This window comes from Silurus aristotelis (assembly GCF_946808225.1).
Source record: "Silurus aristotelis genome assembly, chromosome: 13".
NCBI lineage: Eukaryota > Metazoa > Chordata > Actinopteri > Siluriformes > Siluridae > Silurus > Silurus aristotelis.
Window position 1 is genome coordinate 8,052,783 of NC_139586.1, and position 14,202 is coordinate 8,066,984.

The window sequence follows — 14,202 nt, forward strand, 5'->3', positions numbered from 1 at the left end:
TGGGGTGATGTAGGACAGGATGGGTTTAAAAAAATTACCACCCTCCAAAGTGTGTAATGGCAGAAAAGGTTTGCGAACCATTAACATAAACCAAAATATAGGCTTCATACAGCACCGGTGTGAATCGTAGAAACCGGGCATTTTAACCGGCATTGGAGCTTTAATTTCCACTTATAATAAAGCCACAATCTATTAGAGAGCTCGTTATGTTTTTATCAGCATTTTGCTTTTTTTGTTTTTTTTTTGTTTTGTTTTGTTTTGTTTTTTTAATTTAGACAAAAATGTCATTGTTTATGTTCAGAAAGAAAAAAAAGGGGAGTCATTTCCAATTTTTCAAAATGTTTCTTCATATTTGTAAAATAATTACATTTTAAAAAAATTGTACTTGATGTATTTATTGTAGTTTCCCCGAATAAAAAATTTAAATATCGAAGCATTTTTCCCGTTTCAGGTGCTGATTGGCAGCCAGCTTCCCCACCCGTTTGGCCTCACGCTGCACGGGGATAAGATCTACTGGACAGACTGGCAGTCCAAGAGCATCGAAAGTGCTGACAAATTGACCGGTTTTGGGCGAAGCACATTAGCAGACAACCTGGAAAACCTCATGGACATCCACATGTTCCACAGACACAGAGAAGCAGGTCAGATAATCTCCAGATCCATATATATAATATACTCATATAGAGTATATTTACTAAACCTTTTATATTTGAAAGAATGGTGTCTAGCAAACGAGTGAACTTATAGAAACAGGAAGCTGCTGAAATCGATACAGTGTCCTCAGTGTTAGGGACAGTGTGTATCTTTGTGTACATGTGTGTGTCTTTCAGAAGAATGTTAGAGTGACCTCAGTGCCCCGTGGCAGTCACGATGACAGGAATGTGGCCCCTTGTGGCTGGCGTTCGGTGTCTTGTTTCTTTTTAGAAACAAGGTTTAAGTGAACCTGTGTGTAACTCATCTCCACTCAGTGGCTCGAAGAAAAGAAAGGGATCAAATCTTCTTTTAGCTTTGGAGGCTCCTGTTTCTGTGTGGTGGTTCTGCCCTCTGTCCTCCACATAGGTGTGAGGGCAAGAAGTCGACGGAAAATCCTGAACTGAACTGAAATTTGTTAAAAAAAAAAAAAAAAAAAATTAATAATAATTTTTCTTTTCTTTTTCCTCTTCAGTCCAGACCACATGTTTGGTGAATAACGGCGGCTGTAGCCATCTGTGTTTATTGGCTCCTTCTCCTAAAGGCTCCAGCTGTGCTTGTCCTACTGGAATAAACCTACAGGTGGATGGAAAAACCTGCACTCCAGGTAATTATTTTCTTGGAAAACCGGACCTTAATAATAATTGATCCCTTACTCTTTGTTAAACGTTGCGCACGAAGTTGTGCTGAGCGCCGATTCTGCTGCTTTGATAGTTTAATGCCTCATTACCACCAGTCTGTGGCTTTGTGCTGCTTCTTCTCCTCGACTTTGATTCATAGATTTTCTTTGAAATGTAAAACTCGGTTGAAATCTCCTTAAAGGCAAAGGGGTTACAGTGATCCCTTAAACCCTCCTTCCTTGAAACTTTTGGTCTCTTCCTAGTCATAGTGACACCTAAATAATAGGGGTGTAGGAAAAAATCGATACACGCGAGTATGGTGATATTTTGTTTGCCGATACTGTATCGATTCTCAAACACAAACAAACAATGCACACACTTTCTTATTTTTCCCCCTGATTTTTTTTCCCCCTCTTAATTTTTTCCACACTACAGGGATGAACAGTTTTCTGGTCTTTGCACGGAGAACAGATATCCGGATGGTTTCGCTCGACATCCCATATTTCGCCGACGTGGTTTTGGCTGTCAACGGATCCATGAAAAACACCATCGCCATCGGAGTGGATCCCAAAGAGGGTAACCCCCCTCTCCCATTCGAGCTATCTCATAGCTGCCCATTACCTCGAAATGCTAGTTTCATGGATACGTAGAGAGCTAGTTGAGGATGATTTATTGTGGTGTGTGTGTGTGTGTGTGTGTGTGTGTGTGTGTGTGTGTGTGTGTGTGTGTGTGTGTGTGTGTGTACAGGTAAAGTGTATTGGTCAGACAGCACTCTAAAGAAGATCAGCAGAGCCAACTTGAACAGCTCAGGCCATGAGGACGTCATTTCCACCGGTAAGAAGCTCAGATTCTGTAACACTGTGATGTGTACTAACTGTCTACTCCAGTACTATGAGCTGCCTTGGATGAGACGAAGAAATCTTTTTTTTTTTTTTTTTTTTATAAAAAAATTTACAGGTACAGGTTTTTTGTTCATTCGTTTCCTGTTCTGTGTTCCCGTTTTAGGCCTGATGACGACCGATGGTCTTGCTGTGGACTCGGTTGGAAGAAAAATCTACTGGACTGACACGGGAACAAACCGCATTGAGGTGGCCAATCTGAACGGCTCCATGCGCAAAGTTCTGGTGTGGAGAAACCTGGACAGCCCCCGAGCCATCGCTCTGTATCACGAAATGGGGTGAATAAGCTCAGGAGAAGTGATGTCCTTATTAGTAGAGGTCGATCAATTCAGAGGTTTTGCCCATAAATCCAATAGTTTTTCCGGGTTGCGTCTGTTGCTGATGCAGCTGGGAGTGCACGTTACACTGTTGTATTTATTGATTATATATTTATATTTCTTAAGTAACACATTTATATTTATTTTATTTAGAACTATTTTCTTTTTGTAATAAAGTTCAGTACTATTTTACATGGAGAATTATGTTTGTTTTTTTCCAGTATTCTTTTAAAAATCGGTTGATTTAATCGGTTATCAGCAAGTACGATCCATCCTAGTATTTACCCAGTATTGCTAAAATCTGTCGACCTCAGGTTTAAAGCATCTGTCTGTTTAATAGCATCACCATAAGTCCTTAACTTTATTTTTGTGAATTATTTAAGATCAATCTGATTAGGGTGGAGATGGATGGTGATTTATTTAAAACGTGACCCATATGTATATATATCGTCCATGTTTTTTAGCTACATGTACTGGACAGACTGGGGTGAACACGCCAAGTTGGAGCGAGCAGCGATGGACGGATCCGACCGTGTGGTCCTGATCAATAATAACCTGGGCTGGCCAAATGGACTCGCCATAGACAAGGCGGGGTCACAGTTACTCTGGGCCGACGCCCACACAGAGGTGAAGGAAGAGGAAACAAGCAGCCCTGTTTATCCAGTGTAGCTTGTATATAAGAGTTTGTGCAAATATATATTTCCTTCTTATAGCGAATCGAAGCAGCGGATCTGAGTGGGTCAAACCGCAGGACGCTGGTTTCTCCAGTTCAACACCCATACGGACTTACGCTGCTCGGACCGCACATTTACTGGACCGACTGGCAAAGTCGCAGCATCCAGAGAGCGGACAAAAACACGGGAGACAACATCATCACTGTCCGATCCAACCTCCCTGGACTCATGGACATCCAAGCCATGGACAGAGACAGACCTTTGGGTAAGTTCTTGCTGAAAGTTTTGATATTTTATGTTCTGACTTCTACCAATAGGAATTATGATGCCTATTGCAAGTTTCATTTAACTAGACATGTTAATAACTTTTGGTAGAGGACGACCGATTAATTCGTTTTTTTCCAGGTTGCGTTTTACAGTACGATGGCAGCTTTTAGAGACGAATCACTGACGCCACATGCTGTTTATTTGACGCATCTTTTTTAATTCATTTAGTATGTAGCTGTTTTTATTTATTTTAAGACTTTTTTATATATATATATTTCATTAAACACATTTTCATAATTCAGTACTAAATTTCTATTTAATAATTTATTTTTATATATTATATAAGTCCTGTCACACAACATGCATATGTAACATCGAGGCTATACGAGTGGACACATGCAGTGTTGCTTGAAAGAGATCACCAAGTGTGCGGTGTTACACAATCTGCACTCATCTTTCTTATTATCAATATTATTATTGAAGTTATTAAAGCCTTCTGTTTCGGTCAGGTTTTAACCGTTGTGGTCGAAATAATGGCGGCTGTACCCACCTGTGTCTGCCACGCCCGAATGGCACGTCATGCGCCTGTCCCACAGGCATCGTACTGAAGAGTGACGACAGGTCGTGCGACGATGTTCCCGAGTCTTACCTGCTGTTTTCGAACCGCGTCAGCGTGCGCCGCATCTCTCTGGACACCAGCGACCACACTGACGTCCACGTGCCCGTCCCTGAACTCCACAACGTCATCTCGCTTGACTACGACAGCGTCCAGGGCAAACTCTACTACACCGATGTCTCCCTGGACGTCATCAGGTAACTTGTCAATACTATTAAAGGATGTTTCAGTAACATGGGAAACACCAGATGATCAAATCATACCGTTTTTTTTTTTTTTTTTAGGCGCGTGAATTTGGACGGGAGTGGGATGGAGACGGTGATCAGTCAGGGTCTGAAGACTACAGATGGCCTGGCCGTCGATTGGGTGGCCAGAAACATGTACTGGACCGATACAGGTCGGAACACCATCGAGGTTTCCAGATTGGACGGATCAGCGCGGAAAATCTTGATCAACAACAGCCTGGATGAGCCGAGAGCCATTGCTGTGTTCCCCAGTAAAGGGTAGGAATGATCTCTTGGTGTTTCTTTTAGTGTAAATCTTCCTGGGTGTTGGATTTACAGCACTACTTCTGCGTATCAGTGTTGGGTAGAAGTCGACCGGTATGGGTTTGTCTCTGGCCGATGCCAATTCTTTTTTGCCGATATGTTTGGCCAATTTTCTTTTTTTTCCCCTCCTTCACCTCATAAAATCAATTATTTAGTTCATAAGATGTGAAATTCAGAAGATTTATCAGATTAAACTTAAAGTCCCAGTGCCTATAGCCTAAAGTACAGTTGGTTGAAGGCTCACTAACAGTACAGTTCCATAAAATGATTCTCATTTTTTCCAAAAGTAGCATCATATTTAGCTAATGAAATGTTTAAGGCTAGTTTAAGAACAGAAGACACTTCAAGCTGGCGGTCGGCCATTAGACAATGTCGGGTGGTTTATGAGCGCCAGGCGGCTTTAGTTTTTCCGGCATTTCGAAAAAAGAAAGAACTCTGATTGGCTGTCCAACTTAGTGAATGAGTACACAGGGAAAAGAAAAAAAAAAACGGAACCGACGATATAAAACAACGGCGTCACAAAACAGTGTAATTCTTGCTCTTGTCTTAGCAGACGTGATTGGAAAAAGCTACACGATTCTCTTAGTAATGATCACGGCAGGTATAAATGCTGCTTGCTTTATACACTCACAGTTCTAGCTCTTCCTGTTTCCCAGTTTGGATGCCGAATACAGACGACTGCCACCTGCTGGTATGGGGGAGTTATGTTCTCACGCAAGCGCAGAACGTACACATCTGTTTGGTGTTTCAGATGCACCTGCCTAATAATCGGTCTCTAATTGTTTGCATAGATGAGTTCTCATACTTGTCTCAAGATATAAGAGATCTCGTTGTCACTAATGCTGACTGACTTCCTGACTTTCTTCGATTCGTTTTAGGTATTTGTTCTGGACAGATTGGGGTCATATTGCTAAAATTGAGCGCGCCAACTTGGACGGATCGGACCGCAAAGTTTTGATCAACACGGACCTCGGCTGGCCAAACGGACTCACGCTCGATTATGACACGCGACGGTGAGAAACAGGAAGAGAACTAAACAACATTTATACAGCACAGGATGACGTGGCTTTCTATGGAATCATTTTTCTTGGTTTGGAAAAGTATTTAAAATTATGATTTGATTCGAGTGATTTCCAGGTCTGGTTTAATATGGAAAAAAGAGCACTGTATTAAAAAAAAATAAACATTTCCAACTATTGCCTTATTTGGTTTCCTAAAATATAAAATTAAGAATTTGTAAAAAATATTTTTTATGAAACAAAGGCTTTGTGCACACTAATCCAGATGCATTTAAAAACGCCCTCGTCCACACTTTAGTTTTTAATTGTTTCCCAAAAGTTGCTCATCCACACACTTTTGTCCCTGTACTCGGCTGACACGTCACGGCAATGATTCAAAATCGCTTTCTGCCATTTTTAAACGAATCCACTTCGGAAAGCCTTCAAAAAGAAGAGAAACGTCATCTTCCGGCTGCTCCCATTAGGGTTCACCACAGCAAATCATCCGTCTCTTTACTACTCTGTGGTCTACATCTGCCGCTTTCAAACCTGCATGTCTTCCCTCACCACATCCATGAACCTCATCTTTGGCCTTCCTCTTTTCCTTCTTCCTGGTGGCTCCATCCTCAGCATTCTCCTACCGATATACCCCATGTCCCTCCTCTGCACATGTCCAAACCATCTCAATCGGGCCTCTCTTTTACTTTGTCCCTAAAACGTCCTACATGTGCAGTCCCTCTAATAAACTCATTTCTAATCCTGTCCATCCTCGTCACTCTCAACGAAAATCTTAACATCTTTAGCTCTGCTACCTCCAGCTCCACCTCCTGTCTTTTACTCAATGCCACTGTCTCTAAAGCATACAACATCGCAGGTCAATTACATTGCACTGTTGATCCCAGGTACTTAAACTTCTCCACCTTCTCCACCTCTTCTACCTGCAACCGCACCACTCCACTGCCCTCCCTTTCATTCACACACATGTACTCTGTCTTACTCCTACAGACTTTCATTCGCCTTCTTTCCAGGCGTGTACCTCCACCTTTCCGGACTCTTTTCAACTTGCTCCCTACTCTCACCACGAATCAAAATATCATCCACAAACATCATAGTCCATGGAGACCCCTGTCTGACCTCATCCGTCAACCTGTCCATCACCACTGCAAACAGAAAAGGGCTCAAAACCGATCCTTGATGCAGTCCAACCTACACCTTAAACCAGTCTGTCGTTCCTACTGCACACTTCACTGCAGTCACACTGTCCTCATACATGTCCTGCACCACCCTCACATACTTCTTTGACACACCTGACTTCCTCATACAATACCACAACTCCTCTCTTGGCACTCTGCCGTATGCTTTCTCTAAATCCACAAATACGCAAAATTCTCTATAATTCTCCATCAACATTCTCAAAGCAAATAAGGCATCTGTGGTGCTCTTCCTCAGCATGAAACCATACTGTTGCTCACAGATGGTCACCTCTTCTCTCAGCCTGTCTTCTACTATTCTTTCCCATAACTTCAAGGTGTGACTGATCAACTTAATTACCCTGTAATTACAGGTCTGCACATTTCCCTTATTCTTAAAAATCTGTACCAGCACACTTCTTCATTTCTCAGGCATCCTCTCACCTTCCCAAATCTTGTTAAACAACCTGGTTAAAAACTCCTTGTTTTCTCTAACTTGCAGTACATCCTTCCCAGCTCGGTCCCTCTGCCTGGACAATCGCTACAAATTATTTTCTCCTTCCTTAGTGTTCAACTTCACATACAGCTCCTCATATGCCTTTTCCTTGGCTTTTGCCACATCCCTCTTTACCTGCTGATGCATCTCCTTGTACTCCTGCCAACTTTTCTCATCACTCTGTTGATCCTAATTCTGTTTTGCCAACCTCTTTCTCCTTATGCTTTCCTGCACTTCCTCATTCCACCACAACGTCTCTTTGTCTTCCTTTCTATTTCAGATGTCACACCAAGTACTTTTCTAGCTGTCTCCCTTATCACTTCTGCAGTAGTTGCCCAATCTTTCAGCACCTCTTAACCACCACCGAGCTCCTGTCTGACCTCTTCCCTGAATCTCACACTACAGTCTTTCTCCTTCAGTTTCCACCATCTTATTTTTCTGTCATTCCTCAACCTCCTCCTCTTCATCTCCAACACCATCCTACAGACCACCATCCAATGCTGTCTAGCATCCAAACACTGTCCCCTGCCAACACCTTACAGTCGCCAATCTCCTTCAGGTTGTATCTCCTACATAGAACATAGTCCACCTGTGTGCACCTTCCTTCACTCTTATACGTCACCCTATGATCCTCCTCCTTCTTCTTTAAATAAGAATTCACCACTGCCATTTCCAAAAAGGAGAGAAAAAGTGCATTTTTAAACAGAACCTTGAACATGGCCTGAAGGTGTTTTTGTTAATAATAGTTCTGTATTGTAGTTTTTGGTAAATGGCACATGAACAATCCTTTTGTTGCTGTAGGATTGAAGTTTCACAGTTAAACAAATTACATTTATAAAGGATTGTTTAGGTAGTAGTTGTGGTCCCCTGGTGGTCTAGTGGTTAAGATGCAGCGCTCTCACCGCTGCGACCCGGGTTCGATTCCCGGTCAGGGAACCATCCCCAGCCACTCTTAGTGCCGGTCCCAAGCCCGGATAAATTGGGGAGGGTTGCGTTAGGAAGGGCATCCAGCGTAAAACATGTGCCAAATCAAAACGTGCGGAGGATCCGCTGTGGCGACCCCTAACGGGAGAAGCCGAAAGAAACTACTACTATGTTTAGGTAGTAGTTGTAGTAGGGACACAAATCTGGTCAGTTGTTCTCTCTGTTTGATTTCACACCGTTAGAGAACTGAATCAGTGAGTCAGTCGGACACAGAATTCTTTAATATATTTGTGGCATTTTTTATACTTTGTGTGTGTGTGTGTGTGTGTGTGTGTGTGTGTGTGTGTGTGTGTGTGTGTGTGTGTAGGATCTTCTGGGTGGACGCACACCTGGACCGCATCGAAAGTTCAGACCTGAGCGGCAAACTACGCCAAGTCCTGGTCACTCCCGTGTCTCATCCGTTTGCGCTCACTCAGGTAGCCTTCTCCTTCACCTTTCACCTCCGTTCCCACTCACTCACTCCTCATCAGTCCTCCACTCACTCCCTCAGATCCGCTCATTTTTTCTCGTTTCTCACCACTAACATTACGATCTCCTTCATCCACACCCTTCCATCTCTGACCCTCGTTTTCCCTCCCCACCCCTTGTCTTTTTCCTCCCTCCCTTTTCCCTTCATTTTCCTCTCTCCTCTGTGCCCAGCTGAAGCCGGTTTCTTCTCCTCTAATTCGTTTCTCCCGCATCTCGCAGCAAGACCGCTGGATCTACTGGACAGACTGGCAAACCAAATCCATCCAAAGGGTGGATAAACACACAGGCCGGAACAAAGAGACCGTCCTCGCTAACGTCGAGGGTTTGATGGACATTATAGTGGTGGCACCCAACCGGCAGTCGGGTAAGAGCAGTTAGAGAAGGCGCGTGAGGTTTAAAGAGTTTCTGAAAATCATACTAATCATACATACTAGTAAAAGTATAGATTACTGCACAACTTACTCCATTACAAGTTCAAAGTCATCAATTGCAATACGAGTTAAGTATATGATTTAACAGTATTTGAGTATTCGACTTCATATTGCTCTGAAGATGCACTAATTCTCAACTACGAGACATTTGTGAGGTTCTATTTCCTAAAATACAAATAATATTGTACACCTCAACACTGCATTAACCAAAATCAGCACAACAGCTTCAACATGCCAGAATGCAACAACGATCAAACAAGTCAGTAAACAAAACAAAAAACAAAGTAGTAAAGCAATCTAAAGAAAAAAAGGATCCATCAAATGGACAAATAAAATAAAAGTGTATCATTTTAGATAAAGTAAAACCAAATATTACTTGGGTGTATATATAAGCCAAAAAAGTACTTAGTAACAAAGATCATTTACTTAAATACTTTACATATACCATTCTTTACCACTGGTATTCGCTTTGCTTTTGCTTTTAGAATACAGTGGTGGACAAAGTCCACAGAACATGTACTTGAGTTAAAGTAGAGATGCACTTGGTAAAATATGACTCCAGTAAAAGTAAAAGTGCTTTCTTTAAACCTTCACTTGAGTGAAAGTACAAACGAATTTGCCTTCAAATGTACTTAATTATCCAAAGTACTATGATTTTATTATGGCTATATTATTCCTATTATCATTTTTGTCATAAGACTGTTGTTTAATAATTTCAGATTGAAAAGACTCTGTTACTCTTAACACACCAATCTATTAATAGAATGATATTAATGAGTCAAACACTAATTGATATTTATTAAAATTATCATAAGCCTAAAACCTTCTTTTCAACTACTTAAAATAAATCATGCATATAAGGCAACTGTTGTTGTGGGAAGTTCGAGTCAGAAGACTCTTCCACCATTTATTCCTCTCTAAATGTTCTGCTTGCTGTTGAACTGACGCTGAACTGTATGTTGGTGATAAGTAGATACCACCAAGCGCCGGTCAAAACAAATTCACAACAGAGCATGCGCTCGACATCGATTGGTGGTTTGCTGTGTGATTGACTGGTTAAGTTTTTATCCGCTCATAAATAAAAAGAAGCGATTGAATTCGCAAAATGTATTTGAGTAAAAAGTAAAAGATTTGACTTTGAAACATTGTGAAATTAAAGTAAAATTATCCCGAATGGAAATACTTCAGTAAAGTACAGATACGCAGAAAAGCTACTTAATCACAGTAACGAATTACATTTACTTTGTTACTGTCCACCACCGTTTGAATACCGCAGTCTAGAATAGACAAAAACTATTCCATGTGTTCATTATAAACTGAGGACATTTATATCAGAGCAGATTTTTTTATTATAAATGGTCAAATTGTACATGCTGATAGTCTGCTGTCGTCTTTTCCTTTAGTCCAACAGACCTTCTAAAGTCACAGCGTTTCTGAATCGATTCAATTCATTTTTATTTGTATAGCACGTTTAACAATAGACAGCTTTACAGATAAGGCGGTTAAAAATAGACAGCTTTACAGATAAGGCGGTTAAAAATAGACAGCTTTACAGATAAAGCGGTTAAAAATAGACAGCTTTACAGATAAAGCGGTTAAAAAAGAATGTATAAGTTTGTGTGGCAAGGAAAAACTCCCTGAGATGGTACGAAGGGGAAACCTTGTGAGAAACCTGATTAAAAAAGGAACCCATGTCCATTTATGATAGTTTCATCGTTGTTAAGGTGTACAGCGACGGGCTGTTAAATGCAACCTGTGGTCTTGAGCCTGTTGATATTAATTACAGTCCAGATCCACCCTCAAAGTTCTTGTGTTCAGTCATGGGCCTGTGGTGTAAAGTAGAATTGATAATCAGCATGTACTCTCATCTGTTAGGCACTAATCACTGCGGCGTGAACAACGGAGGCTGTACTCACCTCTGCTTCGCCAAATCTAATGGGTTCGTGTGCGCGTGTCCTGACGAGCCTGACGAGCACCCGTGCTCTACCAGTGAGTTTCTCACACACACACACACATACACACACACACACACACACACACACGCACTTATTCACATAAAACGAAAGGGTGGACTCAAACTTTTTTTCCGAGTTTTAGAGTATTTTGTTGAGAAGTGTGTCTTTTTTTCCATTGAAATATTTTTCTGTCTCTTCCAGTTGCAGGTTACGTTCCAGTCGTGCCCGACAAAGTGACCGCCGGCACGCAGGCTCCTAACAAACGCGCAAGACTACCAACGGACAAACCTCAACAGGGTCGACCTGCACAGAAGTGAGTTTTGAAATAGTAAAAGCAGGTTATGTTGAATCTCTTACGTTCTACATTTGTTTGCTAACGCGGATCTCGGCTCTTTCAGCTGCACAGAGAAGAGCGGCGCTGTGGATGGCTGTGTTCAGAGTAACGTGGTGTCTGCGCCTCACAGTAAGAGCTTCATTATAACAGCGTTTAATCCCGTTGTATAAATGGGAATGAACTGTGTGTGTGTGTGTGTGTGTGTGTGTGTGTGTGTGTGTAAGATCTCACTCAATATTTAGATCTCTTATTTGTCTTTGTTGCTGGAAAAGGTGAAGGACTTCACATCAGCTATGTGATCGGAGGAGCGCTGACGGTGCTGGTCATCCTCATCATCATCGCTGTCTTCATCATTTACAGGTACATCAGTATACACTTAAATCAATCATCAGCTTACAACCAGCCTTCCTGGTCTCACTCATGAGCCTGTCAAAGATAAAACGCTTGTTCGGGATAAATCAATTATTACGTTATAAAAGAGAACAGGATAAGAGGACTTGTGAGAGGGGGAATGGGGAAGAGGAAGAACAGGGGAAAGAGGTAGTGGGTAGCTGGAATTGAGAAAGTTGGGAAATGTGGAGGAGGAATAGGAGAGGGGGTGTGGGAGAGGAAATTGGACAGAAGGACCGGGAGAGGAAGAATAGGAGAAGGAGAATGGGACTAGAGCAATGGGAGAGAAGGAATAGGAGGGGGGTGGAAGAGGAGGAGTAGAGGGGTATGGAAGAGGAAGAATGGGGGGTGGGAGAGGAGGAATAGGAGAGGAGGTATGAGATTTAGGAATTGGGAAAAGGGGGAATTGGCAGGAAAGTTGTATAATATTTCTGGAATGTGTCAAGTAGAATGAGTTTTGCGTAAAAAAAGACTTTTTTTTGTTTGTTTGTTTTTTTGTCCTCAGACACAAAAAGTCCAAGTTCGCCGATCCCGGAGTGAGCAACTTAACGTACAGTAACCCTTCCTACCGAACATCAACACAGGAAGTGAAAATAGAAACAGCACAGAAACCACCAATATACAACCAGCTACGATATAAAAAAGAGGTACACGTACTAAAAAAAAATAGAGAAGACTTTTCTTTCTGTACTACTGGGTTCATTTTTCATCCGTTATCACATAAAACACAAACGCAGATCAGGTCAGATATGTAAATGCAGCTCATGCATTTGACACACACTCTTTCTTTTTCTCTACTCTTTCACCATGTAGTCAGACTTTAGGAGACTTTAGGCACGATGTGTATGACATGTAAGCTAACGCTGAGTTCAGACCTACGGGAATCATCAGAGCGACTCTTAAGGCACATCATTAGATAAATTGATTTTTAGATTACACAGTAATTTTAGTACACATCATATCCTGTAACTGTTTTTTTTTTTGTTTGTTTGTTGTTTTTTTATAAACTGTTAATGAAATCATTTGAGAAAAAAAAAAAAACGAAAGCAGGACACAACAGCGCACTGAGACGTCCTAAGCCGTGCACTCATCTCTTTTTAATCTGTTGTTCTTTCCTCCACTCTTTCTTCACTACAGCTTTCTCACCCCTACAACTCCCTCTCTCCTTTCATCTTCTAATTCCCTGTTTTCTGTTACACCGACATGGCGAGAGCGAAGGTAGTCAAACAGCATGATGAGACGCTTCGGACTGAAACAGAGTGTGTTTTCCAGAGAAATTGTTCTTTAATCCAGAACTAAACTTAAGCTCAAAATGACTTGCGTGTGTGTGTGTGTGTGTGTGTGTGTGTGTTTCAGTCTGAAGCTGTTTAATGATATTGAATTGACATTGCTTTTGTAGCACGACATTCTTGTGTACCTATAGAGTTTAATGAGCAATTAATCTTTTAAATTTAATTTGCACCGTTTTTTTATGGCATCACTGAACATACCTGCATGAAAGCTGCGTGTGTGGGTTTGGCTTCTATATACTTCTATATATTATCTTAAGTGATAAACCTGCATGTGTGTGTGTGTGTGTGTGTGTGTGTGTGTGTGTGTGTGTGTCAGCAGGAGGGCAGTTACACCAACGAGAAGATTCGTATCGTGGAGGGGGTGTGTCTGCTCTCGGGGGAGGAGCTTTACTGGGAGGATCTGAAGCAGCTAAAGGTGTGTCGAGGAGGCACCTTTAAAACCTGCATGCGCACCGATACGGTGTCCTTACAGGCCAGCTCTGCCTCCCTCCAGGCAAGCTCCGCCTCCTTGGACGACACCGAGACCGAACAGCTGCTTCTAGGCGACCAATCGGAATGCTCAAGTCTGAGCACTGCTCCCGTGGTGACGCCCAAACGCCACAGTGCACTCCCTGACACGGGCTGGGTTCCAAATCGCAAGCCATCCACTGAGAGCGAAGTGTAAAGCTTACATACACACACACGCATACACGCGCGTGCACGCGCGCACACACACACACACACACACACAAGCATAATCTTCCACACGTCTTGCAAAACAAACATACATTTAAAACACTACTCTACTGGAACCTAAACCACACACACACACACACACACACACACACACACACACACACAGCACACCATCCAGTATCTTCAGTGCAGTGGACGAAAAACTCTGACTTTTACTGTTTTCTGAGAACCGAACACGAACATTTAAAGAAACACTAGAATATCATTGATTAATATACTGGTATTTCTTTTTTTTTTTTTTTTTTTACCTTTAACTTAAATACAGATTATTGTGTATAAAGCGACTCAGTGGTAAAGA

At 41.9% G+C, this 14,202-nt stretch overlaps 1 protein-coding gene across 7 annotated transcripts in view; it reads left to right on the forward strand.

Annotated features, from left to right (window-relative positions):
* The window catches only part of lrp4 (low density lipoprotein receptor-related protein 4), an 80,691-nt gene extending 66,489 nt beyond the window's left edge, over window positions 1-14,202 (forward strand). The window contains exons 21-39 of one of the 7 annotated variants that reach the window (XM_083558286.1): window positions 452-641; window positions 1,166-1,297; window positions 1,746-1,886; window positions 2,058-2,144; window positions 2,316-2,487; window positions 2,991-3,153; window positions 3,240-3,465; window positions 3,977-4,280; window positions 4,368-4,586; window positions 5,510-5,644; window positions 8,607-8,715; window positions 8,939-9,131; window positions 11,074-11,187; window positions 11,355-11,466; window positions 11,552-11,616; window positions 11,760-11,847; window positions 12,383-12,524; window positions 13,015-13,095; window positions 13,489-13,628. In XM_083558286.1, coding sequence (XP_083414412.1) covers window positions 452-641; window positions 1,166-1,297; window positions 1,746-1,886; window positions 2,058-2,144; window positions 2,316-2,487; window positions 2,991-3,153; window positions 3,240-3,465; window positions 3,977-4,280; window positions 4,368-4,586; window positions 5,510-5,644; window positions 8,607-8,715; window positions 8,939-9,131; window positions 11,074-11,187; window positions 11,355-11,466; window positions 11,552-11,616; window positions 11,760-11,847; window positions 12,383-12,524; window positions 13,015-13,056 — 2,634 coding nt within the window. In that variant the 3' untranslated portion in view covers window positions 13,057-13,095; window positions 13,489-13,628. Of the gene's footprint in view, window positions 1-451; window positions 642-1,165; window positions 1,298-1,745; window positions 1,887-2,057; window positions 2,145-2,315; window positions 2,488-2,990; window positions 3,154-3,239; window positions 3,466-3,976; window positions 4,281-4,367; window positions 4,587-5,509; window positions 5,645-8,606; window positions 8,716-8,938; window positions 9,132-11,073; window positions 11,188-11,354; window positions 11,467-11,551; window positions 11,617-11,759; window positions 11,848-12,382; window positions 12,525-13,014; window positions 13,096-13,485 lie in introns of all 7 variants that reach the window. The other 6 variants (XM_083558285.1, XM_083558287.1, XM_083558281.1 and 3 more) reach the window with 6 other exon arrangements.